Here is an 18,879-nt window from a genome sequence, read left to right on the forward strand (position 1 = left end):
TTTAAAAATGAATTGATTGTAGTCGGGAGTGAGAGGAAGGCTGTCTTCTTATTTAATGAGCTGAATGGGGTAAACACCATGATTTCCTTCTCTCTCAAAAGTGAAGCCATGAGAAGAGTAGAACTACCGTATGACCCAGCAATCCTACTACTGGGCATATACCCTGAGAAAACCACAATTCAAAGGTGTCATGTACCACAATGTTCATGGCAGCCTTATTTACAATAGCCAGAACATGGAAGCAACCTAAGTGTCCATCGACAGATGAATGGATAAAGAAGATGGGGCACATATATACAGTGGATTATTACTCAGCCATAAAAAGAAATGAAATTGAGTTATTTGTAGTGAGGTGGATGGGCCTAGAGTCTGTCGTACAGAGTGAAGCAAGTCAGAAAGAGAAAAACAAATACCGTATGCCAACACATATATATGGAATCTAAAAAAAAGAAAAAAAAAAGGTTCTGAAGAACCTAGGGGCTGAACAGGAATAAAGACGCAGACGTAGAGAATGGAATTGAGGACACAGGGAGGGGGAAGGGTAAGCTGGACGAAGTGAGAGAGTGGCATGGACATATATACTCTACCAAATGTTAAATAAATAGTTAGTGGGAAGCAGCTGCATAGCACAGGGAGATCAGCTCGGTGCTTTGTGACCACCTAGAGGGCTGGGATAGGGAGGGTGGGAGGGAGATGCAAGAGGGAGGGGATATGAAGATATATGTATACGTATAGCTGATTCACTTTGTTATACAGCAGAAACTAACACAACAATGTAAAGCAATTATACTCCAATAAAGATGTTAAAAAAAAAAAAAAGTGAAGCCATGAAGAAAGATTGGGAGTGCTGAGCTGGGATACTAGAGGGAAGAGAAGGAAGCAGATTTCAGATCCCTGAATCCTTATTGTGATTCTTCTTGATCTCCACAGCCTAATCACACAGGCCCACCTGCCCACCTGCTGCATTCAAACAGGAGAGATTCTTTATCCTTTGCTGGAGGGTGGATACCTGCAAGAAAGGGAGGATTCCTACACATTTTTGGAATATACCATGTAGTGCTTTATATCAGTACTATTTGTTTGTAACTTCCTGCGGGGAGAAAACCTGCACGTGCTCACCAAAAGAACTAAGGGATTTTCAAGCAGTCATTTCTGTAAATATTTGTTTAATTATCAACCGTTTCCATGAAATATTTATTTCACGACTCCAAGGAGAAATGAGGCAAAGGTGAGGGAGAAAATGTCACAATGTTGTTTGCATTTTTGTTTCAAATTAGGTACTCTAATGAAAAACAGGCAGGGGACTTCTTTTAGTCACTCTTGTGTTCCCTAATGCACCTAGCATGGGTTCTGCCACAGGGCAGCGTTAAGACACACACTGGTGGGAAAAGCAATCTTGGACTGTAGATGTGTGTGTGTATGTGTGTGTGTATAAAATATATATACTGATATATAATTAAAAATTATTTCTGGAGCAAATGTATATATACTTGCCATATACATATTTGCTATACACATTTGCCATATACATTTATTAAATATATATATTTAATATATATACACTTATTCAATATATGTATGTAAGTGACAGTAATGATGACAAATACAAGGGTTTATGGAGTGGTGTGTTTGTAAATATTTAACAACCATCTCTCTGTGAAAAGTAAGAGTTGGGGGGAAAGATGGTGCTGATTTAAAGGATTTGCCGATTTCCAGGGTGTAAATATTCTCACTATGGCAAGGTTCAAACAATTTCCTTGACCTCAGCTAGCTTGAAAAATTCCTGAAAATTTAACAATAGGTTCTTATGAGCTGGTATGAGTGAGATCCAGCATACCATTGGCTATATATGTATGCATTTGCTTATACATGTAAGTAGGTAGAATATAAGGTATCTGCTTATGTGAAAATGTTTTCTGAATATCAGAGGAAATTACTTCTTTGTTTCACATTACTCTAGACATGACTATTCTAAATAGCCAGTGGCTTTCTGTGACCTGTGTCACAATATAATAAATCAGATTATAATTGTATCAACAATGAGCAGTTTATCAGTGTTCTTTAGAAGTTGGATACAACTTGCTGGGCAAAGTTAATCTTCAGACAACAATGCATAAATTATTTTTATTTTTTATTTATTTATTTTTAAAATTTATCACCTTAACCATTTTATTTATTTATTTATTTATTTATTTATTTATTTATTTTGGCCGCACTCTGTGGCATGTGGGATCTTAGCTCCCTGACCAGGGATGGAACCTGAGTCCCCTGCATTGGAAGCGTGGAGCCTTAACCACTGGACCTCCAGGGAAGTCCCCAGAAATTATTTTTTAAAATTTAACTGGCATACACTTACAGCATGCATACATATTCGGTTCTGAAAATCCTGTGATACATGGACAATGAAAGAAATTTAATGTCATTTCATTCTATGAAAGAAATTATTGTTTTACTGACACAAGAGGTTTTGCTATTTAAACTACAGCTACTATTCTCATTTTTTCTTAGCATTATCTTCAAAAACTCACCTTCGAATTCTATTTTTCCTTCAGATGACTTTTGTCAAGGATATACTTTGTAATTAAACATAAAAAAAAAAAAAAAAAAACCAAAACACCTCAGTTTAATATACTTGAACTTTCTCATCTCCAGAATAATTCTCTGGTTATACTTGGTACATCTTTGAAACTTTTAAAAGTACTTTCTAGACAGATTTAAAACATAATGTGGGGACAAAGATAATGTCAAGCTGAAAATTAATCTAAGCATTGAAGCTCCTCCCAGTAATTTCACTCATTTCTAATATCACTTACCTTCCTGCTAATCTTTGAGCAAAAACAAGGCAATACTGTTTTATTTCTAATTTTGAAGGAGCCACTACACATAGCTAGGATATGGAAATATAAGAACATATGCATTAACAGTGTGATTTATTTCTCTTATTTTAAAGAAACAGTTATTAACTTATAATGTTTGATTTAAATTCCTGTGTTGGGAGACCGCTGCTTCTGGGAAGATGAAACAGATGTAGTTTTTCCTATTCTTTCTGTTAAGTGCAACTAAAAACATGAGAAGATTCTGAAAGCGGGAGAGAAGAAGACAGATCAGCCAAGACTTTTGTACCCAAGGAATGACACAGTGATGATGTCCCTTGGTTGTTTTTTGGGTTTTTTGTTAATTTGTTGTTATTTGCTTCAGGTAGACCAGACTTGGAGCTAAAGAAGCATAACCTAGAAATGGCAACAGGCATAGACAGAAAAAAAAAAAAAAGAGCCACAATAAAAGCCTGTTCTCTCTAGCCCAAGGGATAGGAAAGGGACAGTCTAGCAAGATACAAACCTTTTAAAACCACTCTAATTGAATCAAACACCAGAGCAGAAAAAACTAGACCACTCCCACCACACCAGCAAAGGCTGAGTGAGGATCCCAGACCCTCACCCTTTCCAGGCTGTAAAGGCACTTCAAACTCTCCTGTAGGGAGCCAGAACTTTCATCCCCACGGGACAGTATCAAGGCACTTCCCCTACCCCTACTCCCTGCTGGGACGGGGTCAGAGGAGGCCCAGTGGGCAGTATTCTTATTACTTGCTTCAGTGTCCTGACTGAGCTGGAATCTCTTTTATTGATTCACATTAACCTTTTCTCTTCACATATAATATTTTCCTGCTGCCTCTTTCATGCCACACAATTAAATCTTTGTTCTTTTCCCTTTATTGCTCAGTTTAATAGTAGATGTTACATTACTGACTTTCTGCCTAGAAAATATAATTTTATTATTTTTTAATTTACCTAAAATTAAAAATAATAAAATTTTATCTGTAAATTTAGAACTTTGTCTAGCAGAATACCTATAAATAAACTTTAAAAATTATGACCTGCAAATATTTCCAATTTTGTAAAGATAGAGTATGCAAACTAAAATTAACAAAAACATCAACTCTGGCAAAATCTTCCCATCTGTGTAAATTAAACAGTTATAAGGTTAATAGAGGCAGAAGATTGTCTTAATTAAAATAAATATGCAACAGACCTAGTTAAGAGAAAGGTAAGGCAGATTTCTTGAATTTTGTTAATTTTTACCATCAGCAGTGAATTTATTGCTTGCTATTAGTGAAGTACTTGGTCTTCTCATTAATTCTTGTTCTTTGACCTAGACATGCATGTATCTATGTTTCCAAACATTCCCCAAGTCAGTACCACTCTTTGATGTCTTGAATTCTAAGAGGATTTTCTCCCCATTTCTATGATTTATTTTCTTCTTCATTCTCTTCTTGAGTTCACAAAGCATGGTACTATGGGATAGAATTTTTTTTTTTTGTATTCCCCCCCCCCCCAGATTTTCTAAGAGGCTGGGTTTTCATTTCTCTAGGGAATAATATGTGGAAACTTATTCTTGCCCTTTGTCCTGTATACACAATTCTTCCTGCTATTTAAAAGGAGACTTGACTAATAACCAAAGATGGGCAAGGCTCTTGCATTAGTCACAAATCTACATATTACAAAAACAAATTGTGAAAATTTCAAGCACTACATGTTGGATTCTAAATCAGTCAGCATGCTAATACTCTGAATTAATTTAAGTTGAAATTGGTACCCTATGAGTCTTGAATAAGATTATAAAGACCATACAAATCACTGAAACATTAATTCACTTACTATTTAGAAGCTCACATTTTGCAGACAGTATTTGAAGCAGTTTATAATAATTTCCAGATATAATAAAACCATTAAAACTTGAGTAAACAAGTCTAGCTAGTATATTAACTGTAGTCAAACTCACAACCAGGAATTTTCTAGGAGCCCAGGACAATACAGAAATATGAAATGGCAGAAAAAAATTTTTAAAAATTCTTGGTACCACATTATAAGAGGACATTATCATATGGTAGAATCAGATAATTATATTTAAATAAGAGCTACTATATTCAAGACAAGACACAGCAAGAGTGATATCTTTAATTGGTAGGGATGTCCTGGAGCACTCCATTAAGAAATATTCTGAGGTTAAGTTTGGGCACAGCAGAAACAACAGAGTGACTGATGTCCGCCGTGGACTCAAGCATGGGGACAGGTAACCCTTATTATTTGCCATTCATAACTCAGTCCACCAATTTGCTTCATTTTTTTGAGAAAATCAAGGCTCAGATAATGCTGTAAATTTTTCTAGGTCACATATTAAATATTTAACTTTGCACACCAACAAAAGAGGAGATTATGGAAAATCTAGATATTTAACAGAGTATTATAGAAATTCTATTGTTTAAGAATTCAAACAATAACAAGTATCATATTGTAGACTAGCTGAAGACAAAAAAGGAAAGCTTCATATGGGATAAGACTTTGTTGAAAATTTTAACTAGATTTGTGTGTTAAAAAGTCACAATTTCCTTATACTTATTTATTCCTTATTTCCCATATGGCCCTGAACATAGTAGTTGATCAATACATGTTTGTTGAATTAATTATTGAAGTAATGAAGTATTAGTGTTTAAGTTATGAGGACAGAATAAAAATTAGGAGAGAAGAGAAATATCAGGTACTGTTTTCTGAAGAGCTTTTCTAATCTTTGCTAATTTTCCTCCTGTCACGATGCTTGGTATTTCACATTCAAGAAGCTAGTGTCATTGGAAATATTTATTTCATTTCCCCTGTATTCTAATCTCTGCTACAAATTACCATTTCACCATTTCCAGTTCCTGATAGATATACACGGAGGCCTTTAAAAGATGTTGAGTGAAGGAGAAAGAATGGCAGGATACAGGAAATGGGCCATTTTTATTCAAAACATTTACTTGGACTTTGGGGATTAAGGTCCTATCAGTGGCAAAACAAATTGATGCAGCTGGTGCATTTCATTATGGTCACAGTGTACAGACACACAGAATTCTGTTTAGAGTGAATGGTCTTTTGGCATAAACTTTTGTGTTTTGCAGTCCTTTGGCAGTGAGAAGTTTCTGGCCAGCTCACATTTGTCATATCCCTCCCCTGACCATGGAGACATCATGGAGGGTCAAATGGCTGGACCCTGTTTCTCAAGATTGTTGTTATTTTTCTTTCCTTCTTTTTTGTTAATTAAAATAAATAATGTTAGGCGCCAGTCCAGGGATGGATCAAATAGTGGTTTTATCCTCTTCCAGCAGGAAACAAAGTGCATATATGGCTCTCAGGGAGGGCTCCCTAGTACTATGTCTTCCCCAGCATGGAGCCTGGCATCTCCACTGTGCACAGAACATCCCTCATTGTTCCTGAAGTCAGCCTTCCAATCCATGTGCGTCCCTCTTAACCACTCTTAGCCTTTTGTCCTTGTGCTTAGGGTGAGGGAGCTCTATGCAATGATTTCTAAGCATTTCTCCAGATCTGACAGCCCCCCTAGGAGTTTTGACCAGCAAAAATTCTTTTAAATAATACAAGTGATGTTGGGTTTTAAAGTTAGGTTGGGAATTTCCCTGGCAGTCCAGTGGTTAGGACTCGGCACTTTCACTGCCAGGGCCAGGTTTGATCACTGGTCAGGGAACTAAGATCCTGCAAGCTACACAGAGTGGCCAAAAAAAAAAAAATTTAGGTTAACATGAAAAAAAAAAAATGCTACTTATAGACGCATAAATGATACATACAGGGTAGAAGGATATTTTAAAAGGCAATATTTGTAATGTAAAATGTTTCTTAACCTTTTACATTGTTTAATTGTAATTGTCAAAATTGCTATAATTTGAAAGTTTTTCATTTACTATGTTACAAATATTGACCTAATAGTGAAGTCAAATTTTATTAGTTTTGCAGTGTAATAAGCCAGCATAAAACACACTTTAAAATTAATAATTGCATCAGTGAGTATGTCATAGAGACAAAGAAACTAATACAAGAGAATCATATCACTAAATGTTTTATTAGTGGAGACAGGTAATTTTTAAAATTTAATTCATAACACAGTCACAGAGCACTTAGCTCTCTTAATGAACATACTTCTCAACTCCAGGGAATTTTTAAAATCTCTCAATTCAATTACAAAATGCTCAGTGAGACTCAATCATACTGATTTCTTGTTCTATATTCCAGGGGTAAATAATATATTAGAACAAGCAAGAGGTGCAAGATGGGGAGTGGTTAATTAGCATCCAATTCAAAGTGCTTATAGGTACATCAAAACAATGAACTAGCTGTTTTTTGTTTTGTTTTGTTTTCATAAATAATGCAAAATATTCCAAGAATCAAGCAAATTTGTACAAAATACAATAAATGTGACTGGAAAAGACTGAGTAGCTGTATAGCCAATTAGATGAATAAATTATTTCAATATTTCAGGCAAGCTCTCCTTTTTTAATCAAAAAGACTGTGCCTTGGTCAGTGATAGTTAAGAATGAAAATTGTCTCCAGAATTTTACATAAATGTTTGAATTTCATATCAGGAAAACAAGACAACATTATTTCTGTAGGGAGACACTGGTGATTAATGCTTACCATATATCAAAAAAAAAAAATTTAACTGTTGGAATTTGAGTATAAACTGAAAAATAAAAAGTGAGTTTCTTGTGTTTCTAGACTATTACTAGTTCAAAACACTTAGCGTCTTTTCAGCTATAGCCAGATATTTTAACAGGTAACATATTTAATTCAGCAGAAAGCAATTCTTTTGAGTTATGCTCAGAAATAATAAACACAACACATTTTATTCAGTGGGATAAGAAGCAAAGAAGCAGCAATGTTGTACAAAATCACATTATTCATGTGACTCTTACATGACAAGGATTTTTATATTAAGTAGAAACAAATTGCTTTGCCTCAGCTGGAATGCCCATCCTGGATGGACTACTTTCCATGGTAAAGTAAATTTGGTCAATAGAAGGTTTGTTTGAATTTTAGAATCTGGAAGAGTTTAGAGACAATCTACATATACCCTCTATTATGTTTTCTGTTTTGCTGTTCTCTTAATTTCTCTTTTCCTATCCAAACCCATTCTTTGATTGTTGTACACCTGAAACTGACACAATATTGTAAATCGTCTACACTCCAATAAAAATTAAAACAAAACAGAACAACAACAACAAAAAAAACCCCATTGTATGAATAGAGAAATAGCCTTTGGTAAATCCACCTAGCACAGCAACACCAAAACAATATCTTCCTCAATAATCTTCTTGATTCATTTCAACCTCTTTGGGGTCATAATGTTATTATTATTACCTATAAAGGTTTGATAGAAATTCCTTGAATTGAATTAATTGTCCTCCTCTTTCCCTGCTTGTGATTTCTTGATGATCAGTGTGACGCTTATACAAGCTTGTTTTCCACTCAGATTTGTTCACGCTGTTAAAAGAAATGTCTTATAAACATGATTAGGGCTACTGTTAGTAGAACCGTCCCATAAACACCTTACTTATTTTTTTTAATTGATATTAATAAATTTATTTACTTTTTATTTATTTTTGGCTGCACTGGGTCTTCTTTGCTGCGCGTGGGCGGCGAGCAGGGGCTACTCTTCGTTGTGATGCGTGGGCTTCTCATTGCAGTGGCTTCTCTTGTTGAGGAGCACGGGCTCCAGTAGCTGTGGCACGTGGGCTCCAGAGCGCAGCCTCAGCAATTGTGGTGTATGGGCTTACTTACTCCAGGGCATATGGGATCTTCCCAGACCAGGGTTTGAACCCATGTCCCCTGCATTGGCAGGCAGATTCTTAACCACTGTGCCACCAGGGAAGCCCAACACCTTATTTATTTTAAATGTGTCTAGTTGTCTGATTTCTTATGTAAAATGTCCTATTCTCTTTAGTTGTCAGATTTAAAAACTTAAATTTGATAGCCAATAAATCTGAAAATTAGTAATTAAACTTAGTGTTAGTTTTAAACTTATTTTTATTAGGTTAAAACACATGAAATTACAATATATAAAGTAAAAATTACCCAATGTCAGTCACTTTATATTTTGACCTGGTATTTTCTCCTTTACCATGAGAGGGACAGAATAAGAGTCAAAGGCTTGGGTTCAGGAGTCAAACAGACAAGCCTTCAAATTATAGTCCAGTCATTTACTAGCTGTGTGATTGTGGATAATTCTTTAATCTTTATTTGGCCTCAGTCTCTTCATCAGAAAATTAGGGATATAATCCCTAATATATATATGTATTTTTATATAATTAAATATAATTAAATATATTAGATATATAATTAGATATATAATTAAATTTTTTTTGAATTTTGAAATTAATTTTATTTATTTTTTATACAGCAGGTTTTTATTAGTTATCTATTTTATACATATTAGTGTATATATGTCAATCCCAATCTCCCAATTCATCACACCACCACCACCCCTGTCACTTTCCCCCCTTGATGTCCATACGTTAGTTCTCTACATCTGTGTCTCTATTTCTGCCTTGCAAACCAGTTCATCTGTACCATTTTTCTGGGTTCCACATATATGTGTTAATATACGATATTTGTTTTTCTCTTTCTGACTTACGTGACCCTGCATGACAGTCTCTAGATCCATCCACGTCTCTACAAATGACCCAATTTCATTCCTTTTTATGGCTGAGTAATATTCTATTGTATATATGTACCATATCTTCTTTATCCATTCGTCTGTCGATGGGCATTTAGGTTGCTTCCATAACCTGGCTATTGTAAATAGTGCTGCAATGAACATTGGGGTACATATGTCTTTTTGAATTATGGTTTTCTCTGGGTATATACCCAGTAGTGGGGTTGCTGGGTCATATGGTAATTCTATTTTTGGATTTTTAAGGAGCCTCCATACTGTTCTCCATAGTGGCTGTATCAATTTACATTCCCACCAACAGTGCAAGAGGGTTCCCTTTTCTCCACACCGTCTCCAGCATTTCTTGTTTGTAGATTTTCTGATGATGCCCATTCTAACTGGTGTGAGGTGATACCTCATTGTAGTTTTGATTTGCATTTCTCTAATAATTAGTGATGTTGAGCAGCTTTTCATGTGGTTCTTGGCCATCTGTATGTCTTCTTTGGAGAAATGTCTATTTACGTCTTCTGCCCATTTTCTGATTGGGTTGTTTTTTTTTTTTTTAATATTGAGCTGCATGAGCTGTTTATGTATTTTGGAGATAAATCCTTTGTCTGTTGATTGGTTTGCAAATATTTTCTGCCATTCTGAGGGTTGTCTTTTCGTCTCGTTTGTAGTTTCCTTTGCTTTGCAAAACCTTTTAAGTTTCATTAGGTCCCATTTGTTTTTTTTTGTTTGTTTGTTTTTATTTCCATTACTCTAGGAGGTGGACCAAAAAAGATCTGGCTGTGATTTATGTCAAAGAATGTTCTTCCTATGTTTTTCTCTAAGAGTTTTATAGTGCCTGGTCTTACATTTAGGTCTCTAATCCACTTTGAGTTCATTTTTGTGTATGGTGTTAGGGAGTGTTCTAATTTCATTCTTTTACATGTAGCTGTCCAGTTTTCCCAGCACCACTTATTGAAGAGGCTGTCTTTTCTCCATTGTTTATTCTTGCCTCCTTTATAAAAAATAAGGTGACCATATGTGCGTGGGTTTATCTCTGGGCTTTCTATCCTGTTCCATTGATCTATATTTCTGTTTTTGTGCCAGTACCATATTGTCTTGATTACTGTAGCTTTGTAGTATAGTCTGAAGTCAGGGAGTCTGATTCCTCCATCTCCATTTTTTTCACTCAAGACTACTTTGGCTATTTGGGGTCTTTTGTGTCTCTAAACAAATTTTAAGATTTTTTGTTCTAGTTCTGTAAAAAATGTCACTGGTGATTTGATAGGGATTGCACTGAATCTGTAGATTGCTTTGGGTAGTATAATCATTTTCAAAATATTGATTCTTCCAATCCAAGAACATTGTATATCTCTCCATCTGTTTGTGTCATCTCTGATTTCTTTCATCAGTGTCTGATAGTTTTGTGCATAAAGGTCTTTTACCTCCTTAGGAAGGTTTATTCCTATGTATTTTATGCTTTTTGTTGCAATGGTGCATGGGTTGTTTCCTTAAATTCTCTTTCTGATCTTTCATTGTTAGTGTTTAGCAATGCAAGAGATTTCTGTGCATTAATTTTGTATCTTGCAACTTTACCAAATTCATTGATTAGCTCTAGTAGTTTTCTGGTGGCATCTTTAGGATTCTCTATGTATAGTGTCATGTCATCTGTAAACAGTGACAGTTTTACTTCTTTTCCAATTTGTATTCCCTTTATTTCTTTTTCTTCTCTGATTGCCATGGCTAGGACTTCCAAAACTGTGTTGAATAATAGTGGTGAGAGTGGGCATCCTTGTCCTCTTCCTGATCTTAGAGGAAATGGTTTCGGTTTTTCACCATTGAGAACAATATTGGCTATGGGATTGTCATAGATGGCCTTTATTATGTTGAGGTAGGTTCCCTCTATGCCCACTTTCTGGAGAGTTTTTCTCATAAATGAGAGTTGAATTTTCTCAAAAGCTTTTTCTGTATCTATTGAGATGATCATATGGTTTTTATACTTCAATTTGTTAATATGGTGTATCACATTGACTGATTTGCATATACTGAAGAATCCTTGCATCCCTGGGATAAATCCCACTTGATCATGGTGTATGATCCTTTTAATGTGCTGTTGGATTCTGTTTGCTCGTATTTTGTTGAGGATTTTTGCATCTATATTCATCAGTGATATTGGTCTGTAATTTTCTTTTTTTGTAGTATCTTTGTCTGGTTTGCTATCAGGGTGATGGTGGCCTCATAGAATGAGTTTGGGAGTATTCCTTCCTCTGCAATGTTTTGGAAGAGTTTGAGAAGGATGGGTGTTAGCTCTTCTCTAAATGTTTGATAGAATTCACCTGTGAAGCCATCTGGTCCTGGACTTTTGTTTGTTGGAAGATTTTAAATCACAGTTTCAATTTCAGTGCTTGTGATTGGTCTGTTCATAGTTTCTATTTCTTCCTGGTTCAGTCTTGGAAGGTTATACCTTTCTAAGAATTTGTCCATTTCTTCCAGGTTGTCCATTTTATTGGCATAGAGTTGCTTGTAGTAGTTTCTTAGGATGCTTTGTATTTCTGCTGTGTCTGTTGTAATTTCTCCTTTTTCATTTCTAATTTTATTGATTTGAGTCCTCTCCCTCTTTTTCATGATGAGTCTGGCTAATGGTTTATCAATTTTGTTTATCGTCTCAAAGAACCAGCTCGTAGTTTTATTGATCTTTGCTGTTGTTTTCTTCGTTTCTATTTCATTTATTTCTGCTCTGATCTTTATGATTTCTTTCCTTCTGCTAACTTTGGGTTTTGTTTGTTCTTCTTTCTCTAGTTCCTTTAGTTGTAAGGTTAGATTGTTTATTTGAGATTTTTCTTGTTTCTTGAGGTAGGCTTGTATAGCTATACACATCCCTCTTAGAAATGGTTTTGCTGCATCCCATAGGTTTTGCATCATCGTGTTTTCATTGTCATTTGTCTCTAGGTATTTTTTTATTTCCTCTTTGATATCTTCAGTGATCTCTTGGTTATTTAGTAACGTATTATTTAGCCTCCATGTGTTTGTATTTTTTACGTTTTTCCCCCGGTAATTGATTACTAATCTCATAGTGTTGTCGTCAGAAAAGATGCTTGATATGATTTCAGTTTTCTTAAATTTACTGAGGCTTGATTTGTGACCCAAGATGTGATCTATCCTGAAGAATGTTCCGTGCACACTTGAGAAGAAAGTGTAATCTGCTGTTTTTGTTGGAATGTCCTATAAATATCAATTAAATCTTTCTGGTCTATTGTGTCATTTAAAGCTTGTGTTTCCTTATTAATTCTCTGTCTGGATGATCTGTCCATTGGTTTTAAGTGAGATGTTAAAGTCCCCCAGTATTATTGTGTTATTGTTGATTTCCTCTTATGTAGCTGTTAGCATTTGCCTTATGTATTGAGGTGCTCCTATGTTGGGTGCATATATATTTATAAGTGTTATATCTTCTTCTTGGACTGATCCCCTGATCATTATGTAGTGTCCTTCCTTGTCTCTTGTCACATTCTTTATTTTAAAATCTATGTTATGTGATATGAGTATTGTTACTCCAGCTTTCTTTTGATTTCCATTTGCATGGAATATCTTTTTCCATCCCCTCACTTTCAGTCTGTATGTGTCCCTAGGTCTGAAGTGGGTCTCTTGTAGACAGCTTATATATGAGTCTTGTTTTTGTATCCATTCAGCAAGCCTGTGCCTTTCGGTTGGAGCATTTAATCCATTCACATTTACGGTAATTATCGATATGTATGTTTCTATTACCATTTTCTTAATTGTTATGGGTTTGTTTTTCTAGGTCCTTTTCTTGTCTTGTGTTTCCCACTTAGAGAATTTCCTTTAGCATTTGTTGTAAAGCTGGTTTGGGGGTGCTGAATTCTCTTAGCTTTTGCTTGTCTGTGAAGTTTTTGATTTCTCCATTGACTCTGAATGAGATCCTTGCCGGCTAGAGTAATCTTGATTGTAGGTTCTTCCCTTTCATCGCTTTAAATATATCGTGCCACTCCCTTCTGGCTTGTAGAGTTTCTTATGAGAAATCAGCTGTTAACTTTATGGGAGTTCCCTTGTATGTTATTTGTCGTTTTTCCCTTGTTGCTTTCAATAATTTTTCTTTGCCTTTAATTTTTGTCAGTTTGATTACTGTGTGTCTTGGCATGTTTCTCCTTGGGTTTATCCTGCATGGGGCTCTCTGCTCTTCCTGGACTTGGGTGGCTATTTCCTTTCCCATGTTAGGGAAGTTTCGACTATAATCTCTTCAGATATTTTCTCGGGTCCTTTCTCTCTCTCTTCTCCTTCTGAGACCCCTATAATGTGAACGTTGTTGCTTTTAATGTTGTCCCAGAGGTCTCTTATGCTATCTTCATTTCTTTTCATTCTTTTTCTTTATTCTGTTCCATGGCAGTGAATTCCACCATTCTGTCTTCCAGGTCACTTCTCCATTGTTCTGCTTCAGTTATTCTGCTACTGATTCCTTCTAGTGTATTTTTCATTTCAGTTATTTTATTGTTCACCTCTGTTTGTTTGTTGTTTAATTCTTCTGGGTGTTTGTTCTTTAATTCTTCTAGGTCTTTGTTAAACATTTCTTGCATCTTCTGGATCTTTGCCTCCATTCTTTTTCTGAGGTCCTGGATTATCTTCACTATCATTATTCTGAATTCTTTTTCTGGAAGGTTGCCTATCTCCACTTCATTTAGTTGTTTTTCTGGGGTTTTATCTTGTTTCTTCATCTGGTACAATGTTCTCTGCCTTTTCATTGTGTCTATCTTTCTGTGAATGTTGTTTTCCTTCCACAGGCTGCAGGATTGTAGTTCTTCTTGCTTCTGTTTTCTGCCTTCTGGGGGATGAGTCTATCTAAGAGGCTTGTGCAAGCTTCCTCCTGATGGGAGGGACTGGTGGTGGCTAGAGCTGAGTTTTGCTCTGGTGGGCAGAGCTCAGTAAAAGTTTAATCTGCTTGTCTGCTGATGCGTGGGCCTGGGTTCCCTCCGTGTTGGTTGTTTGGCCTGAGACAACCCAGCACTGGATCCTACCCGGCTCTTTGGTGGGGCTAATGGCACACTCTGGGAGGGCTCACGCCAAGGAGTACTTCCCAGAACTTCTGCTGCCACTGTCCTTGTCCCCATGGTGAGCCACAGCCACCCCCTGCCTCTGCAGGAGACCCTCCAACACTAGTAGGTTGGTCTGGTTCCGTCTCCTATGGGGTCACTGCTCCTTCCCCTGGGTCCCGATGTGCACACTACTTTGTGTGTGCCCTCCAAGAGTGGAGTCTCTATTTCCCCCAGTCCTGTCAAGGTCCTGCAATCAAATCCTGATAGACTTCAAAGTCTGATTCTCTAGGAATTCCTCCTCCTGTTGCTGGACCCCCAGCTTGGGAAGCCTGATGTGGGGCTCAGAACCTTCACTCCAGTGGGTGGACTTCTGTGGTTTAATTGTTCTCCAGTTTATGAGTCACCCACCCAGCAGCTATGAGATATGATTTTATTGTAATTGCGTACCTCCTACCATCTGATTGCAGCTTCTCCTTTGTCTTTGGATGTGGGGTATCTTTTTTGGTGAATTCCAGTGTCTTCCTGTCAATGATCGTTCAGCAGTTAGTTGTGATTCTGATCCTCTCTCAAGAGGGAGTGAGCGCACGTCCTTCTACTCTGCCACCTTGATCCAATCTCCCCTTCATTAAGTTCTTGTGTATGTTAAAGGAATTAATAAGCACAGTGTTGTTACAGAGTGAGTGCTCAAAAAAATTAGTGAAAGTTATTAACATTGGATTTAATTAATATTTTGATTGTCTTTCCCACTATTTTCTTTTTCCTATTGAATTTCCTGATTGGTACCCCTGGTTTATATGAACTGCTCTTGTATTCATAGCTCATTACATATTATCTCATTTGATTCTATGAACATTATGAGGTTTATGGGGTAGGAATTATTATCCCCCTTTTCCAAACAAGGAAACTAAGTTTTGTTATCTTTTCAAAGAGCGCACAGTGAGTAAAAGGCAAAACCACGTGAGAATTCACTAACCTTTTTTCACCAAGCTTCCTTTTATAAGGTCATTTGAAATGGATATTCCCGGGCAACAAATATTCTAACATTGATGGCATTGGATTGACATGATCATTCTGAGGAAGTCTTCTCATTTATTACAAACTTCTGTAATAGCCAGCATTTATTTAGCACTTAGTATATATCCCATACTACATATGTATAAACTATGTGCTTCTATTATCTACATAACAACTCCATGAGACTGGCACTCTTATAGTCCCTGATTTACAGATAAGAAAACTGAGAGCTAGTAAGTGGTGAAGCCAAGGTCTGAAAGGAGGAAGTTTGCCTCCAGGGCCTGTGCTCTTAACCAGTACACTGTATTACCTATTAGTAAATTATACTGCAAACTTACTGCTTTCAAAGTTTCATTTCTCCTCAACCAGTAAATTTCAACATGTCACTGTTTCTAAAACAAAACAAAACAAGACCAAAAGCAAAAAAAAGGAAAAACCCAAAACACTGTCCCCATTGAAAATTTGTGTGCTGAATAGAAATACTTCCTAGGAGGTTTGTACTCTCACAGGCAAGACTGCTACATAATTTGCAGAGTCCAGTGCAAAATAAAATTAGAGGACCCCACTTTAAAAAGTTATTAAGAATCCCAATTAGAATGTGACAGTAGAGCATTAAGTCAAGTGTGTGGTCCTGTGGAGCATGAGACCCTGTGCGACTAAAAGGTAGTCCACCCATGACATGGGCCCAAGCAGGGCCCATAACCCCATACCTGGCCTCGGCCCAACACATCTGTCCTATTGTAGACTCCAATGAAGCCTCGTAATGGAACAGAAGTACTGGAGACCTCTTATTGAGTCTGTCTCAGAATCACTCTAGTATTTCCATTGAGAGCACCCTGAGGCAATGGGACCTTTTGGCGAAGTAAGACTTGGGAGGGAAGCAAGGCTACCAGATCTGCTGTGAAAAAGGAGAAGCAGAGACCAGATTTTATCGTAGCAGTCCAGAGTGAGATAGTGGTCAGGATGTGGGGAGAAGAAAGAGGAAGTTCTGGGGAACTCCCACTATCCCACAAAGAGGGAATCACGCTTGCCTCCCATCAGAATGGTGGCAGAAACCTGTAAAATATATCCATTTATCTTGGTCATTTGGATGGGGGGGTCCATGTTAATTTTGTTTAAAATTAGTAAGCCTGGCACTGGTCATTCAAATGCTTTGTGTTTTGTACTCTTAAAATTGTAGACAAAAAATAATGTTTTTAGTCTTCCTTCTAAAAGTAGAAAAGAGTTGCATTTCTGAAAAATAGTTGTCATTAATTATTTTTTAAATAAATTTATTTATTTATTTATTTTTGGCTCCATTGTGTCTTCGTTGCTGTGTGCGGGCTTTTTCTAGTTGTGGCGAGCAGGGGCTACCCTTTGTTGTGGTGCGCAAGCTTCTCATTGTGGTGGCTTCTCTTGTTGCAGAGCATGGGCTCTACGTGCTCAGGCTTCAGTACTTGTGGCACACGGGCTCAGTAGTTGTGGTTCAAGGGCTCTAGAGCTCAGGCTCAGTAGTTGTGGCACATGGGCTTAATTGCTCCAAGGGCATGTGGGATCTTCCCGGACCAGGGCCCGAACCTGTGTCCCCTGTGTTGGCAGGTGGATTCTTAACCACTGCGCCACCAGGGAAGTCCCAGTTGTCATTAATTTTTGATCTTTGATTCAATCTGTGGTGTACATCAAAAGTATTGTCATTCTATATTGGAGGCAATCAAGAATTAGAGCAGGGGGCTTCCCTGGTGGCGCAGTGGTTGAGAATCTGCCTGCCAATGCAGGGGACACGGGTTCGAGCCCTGGTCTGGGAAGATCCCACATGCCGCGGAGCAACTAGGCCCATGAGCCGCAACTACTGCGCCTGCGCGTCTGGAGCCTGTGCCCTGCAACAAGAGAGGCCGCGACAGTGAAAGGCCCGCGCACCGCAATGAAGAGTGGCCCCCACTTGCCGCAACTAGAGAAAGCCCTTGCACAGAAACGAAGACCCAACACAGCCAAAAATAAAATAAATAAATAAAGTAAATAAATAAATAAGTCAGGAGCTCTAAAAAAAAAAAGAATTAGAGCAGGTTTGAATCAAAATACATAGGTTTAAACTCAGGTCCCTCTCTTTACTGATTCTGTGATCTTGAGAAAGTTACTTAACCTCTCTGAGCCTCAGTGTTTTTTAATCTGTAAAGTGAGAACATTTTAGAAATAATAAGCAACCTCAGAGGATCTTTACAAGTATTCAATACATAAAGGTGCTTAGTGCAATACCTGGCACATCACAAGAAGTCAACAAATTATAGAGACATTATTTCATATAAATATGCATACATTTCATATATGAGTACATTTGTATTTCATGTATGTATATACTTTTAAGTGTATAGTATAGGTAAATAAATACATATGTGTGTATACTTATAAAATATATTTTTTAGGTTTCTGAGTTTTGAGTTCTTGTATATCAGAGAAGGGGAAATACTTGGCTAGGAGGACTGGCTGCAGTAGTTTATTCTGGGGCTTCTGTCTGTCACTGCCAATTGAACATTCAACTTTTATGGTATTCAAATTAAATTACTACTGCCTGCACAATTAGGAACTTTTTCAGCATCATCCCTATGCTTCAAATCAAGCAGACTGAGTGTTTACTTGAGTATAAATGTAATGTAACCCAAAGAAAAAGCCAGGTGTGTTTCCTGTTTGAAATGGTGGCTATGTGTTTCCAGGTGTTATGCAGAGCATTGATTGGGATGCATAAATTGCCTTCTATTGAGGTTATCTTACTTAACTGCCACCTCTCTCCCTAATCCCTAGCTACCTGATGTATTTTTTATGTGTCTCTTGTTTTTAATCACTGAAAATAAAATGGGAAATACCTGAAGCTCTAGTATCCCTTTTGATAGTACACTGACAGCATATATCCAGCTTTCCCTCCAAAATTTCAGTTTTATAGTTCCCTCAAATTTGTTGAAAACAGCTGTTTAGTTATTATATGCCTAATACAGAATTCGCCAAAATTTGCGAATTTGAAAAATGAAGAAAAAACAGAAGCAATTGTAAACCGGACATAAACAGTGCTTTACCTGTTTCATATTATTTAAATATGCAAATAAACATGAAAATAATGAGTGTTTCTCTGTTGTTTTGCTAGTGAATAGAATAATTTCAACAGCAGTCTTTTTAAAACCTATATGTGAAATGTGTTTTCCATGAAATGAGTCATTTGTTTTGTGTCTCAACTTCTCAGGAAGTTGTCTTACATGAACGTCTGACTTGGAGGCTTGACTGAAGAAATTTCTCCTGGACTTTTGAATTATTAATCTTGGCTGCATGATATGCAAATCAGACTGCACTAACTATGGCCAGCAGCACAGCACTGGGTCAGAAGCTGTGTCAAGCGGCTGGT

At 36.9% G+C, this 18,879-nt stretch overlaps 1 protein-coding gene and 1 long non-coding RNA gene across 2 annotated transcripts in view; both read left to right on the forward strand.

Moving 5' to 3' along the window:
• Nucleotides 1-18,879, forward strand: part of LOC309659756 — a 198,008-nt gene that overhangs the window by 132,385 nt on the left and 46,744 nt on the right. The window lies entirely within an intron of this gene.
• Nucleotides 669-18,879, forward strand: part of SUCNR1 (succinate receptor 1) — a gene marked incomplete at its 3' end in the record, with an annotated part of 35,469 nt that continues 17,258 nt past the window's right edge. Inside the window, 1 exon segment of the mRNA XM_082459627.1 lies at nucleotides 669-18,878. Within this exon segment, the coding sequence (XP_082315753.1) occupies nucleotides 18,804-18,878 (75 nt within the window). The 5' untranslated portion in view covers nucleotides 669-18,803.

This window comes from Balaenoptera physalus, assembly GCF_965194825.1.
Source record: "Balaenoptera physalus genome assembly, chromosome: 4".
NCBI lineage: Eukaryota > Metazoa > Chordata > Mammalia > Artiodactyla > Balaenopteridae > Balaenoptera > Balaenoptera physalus.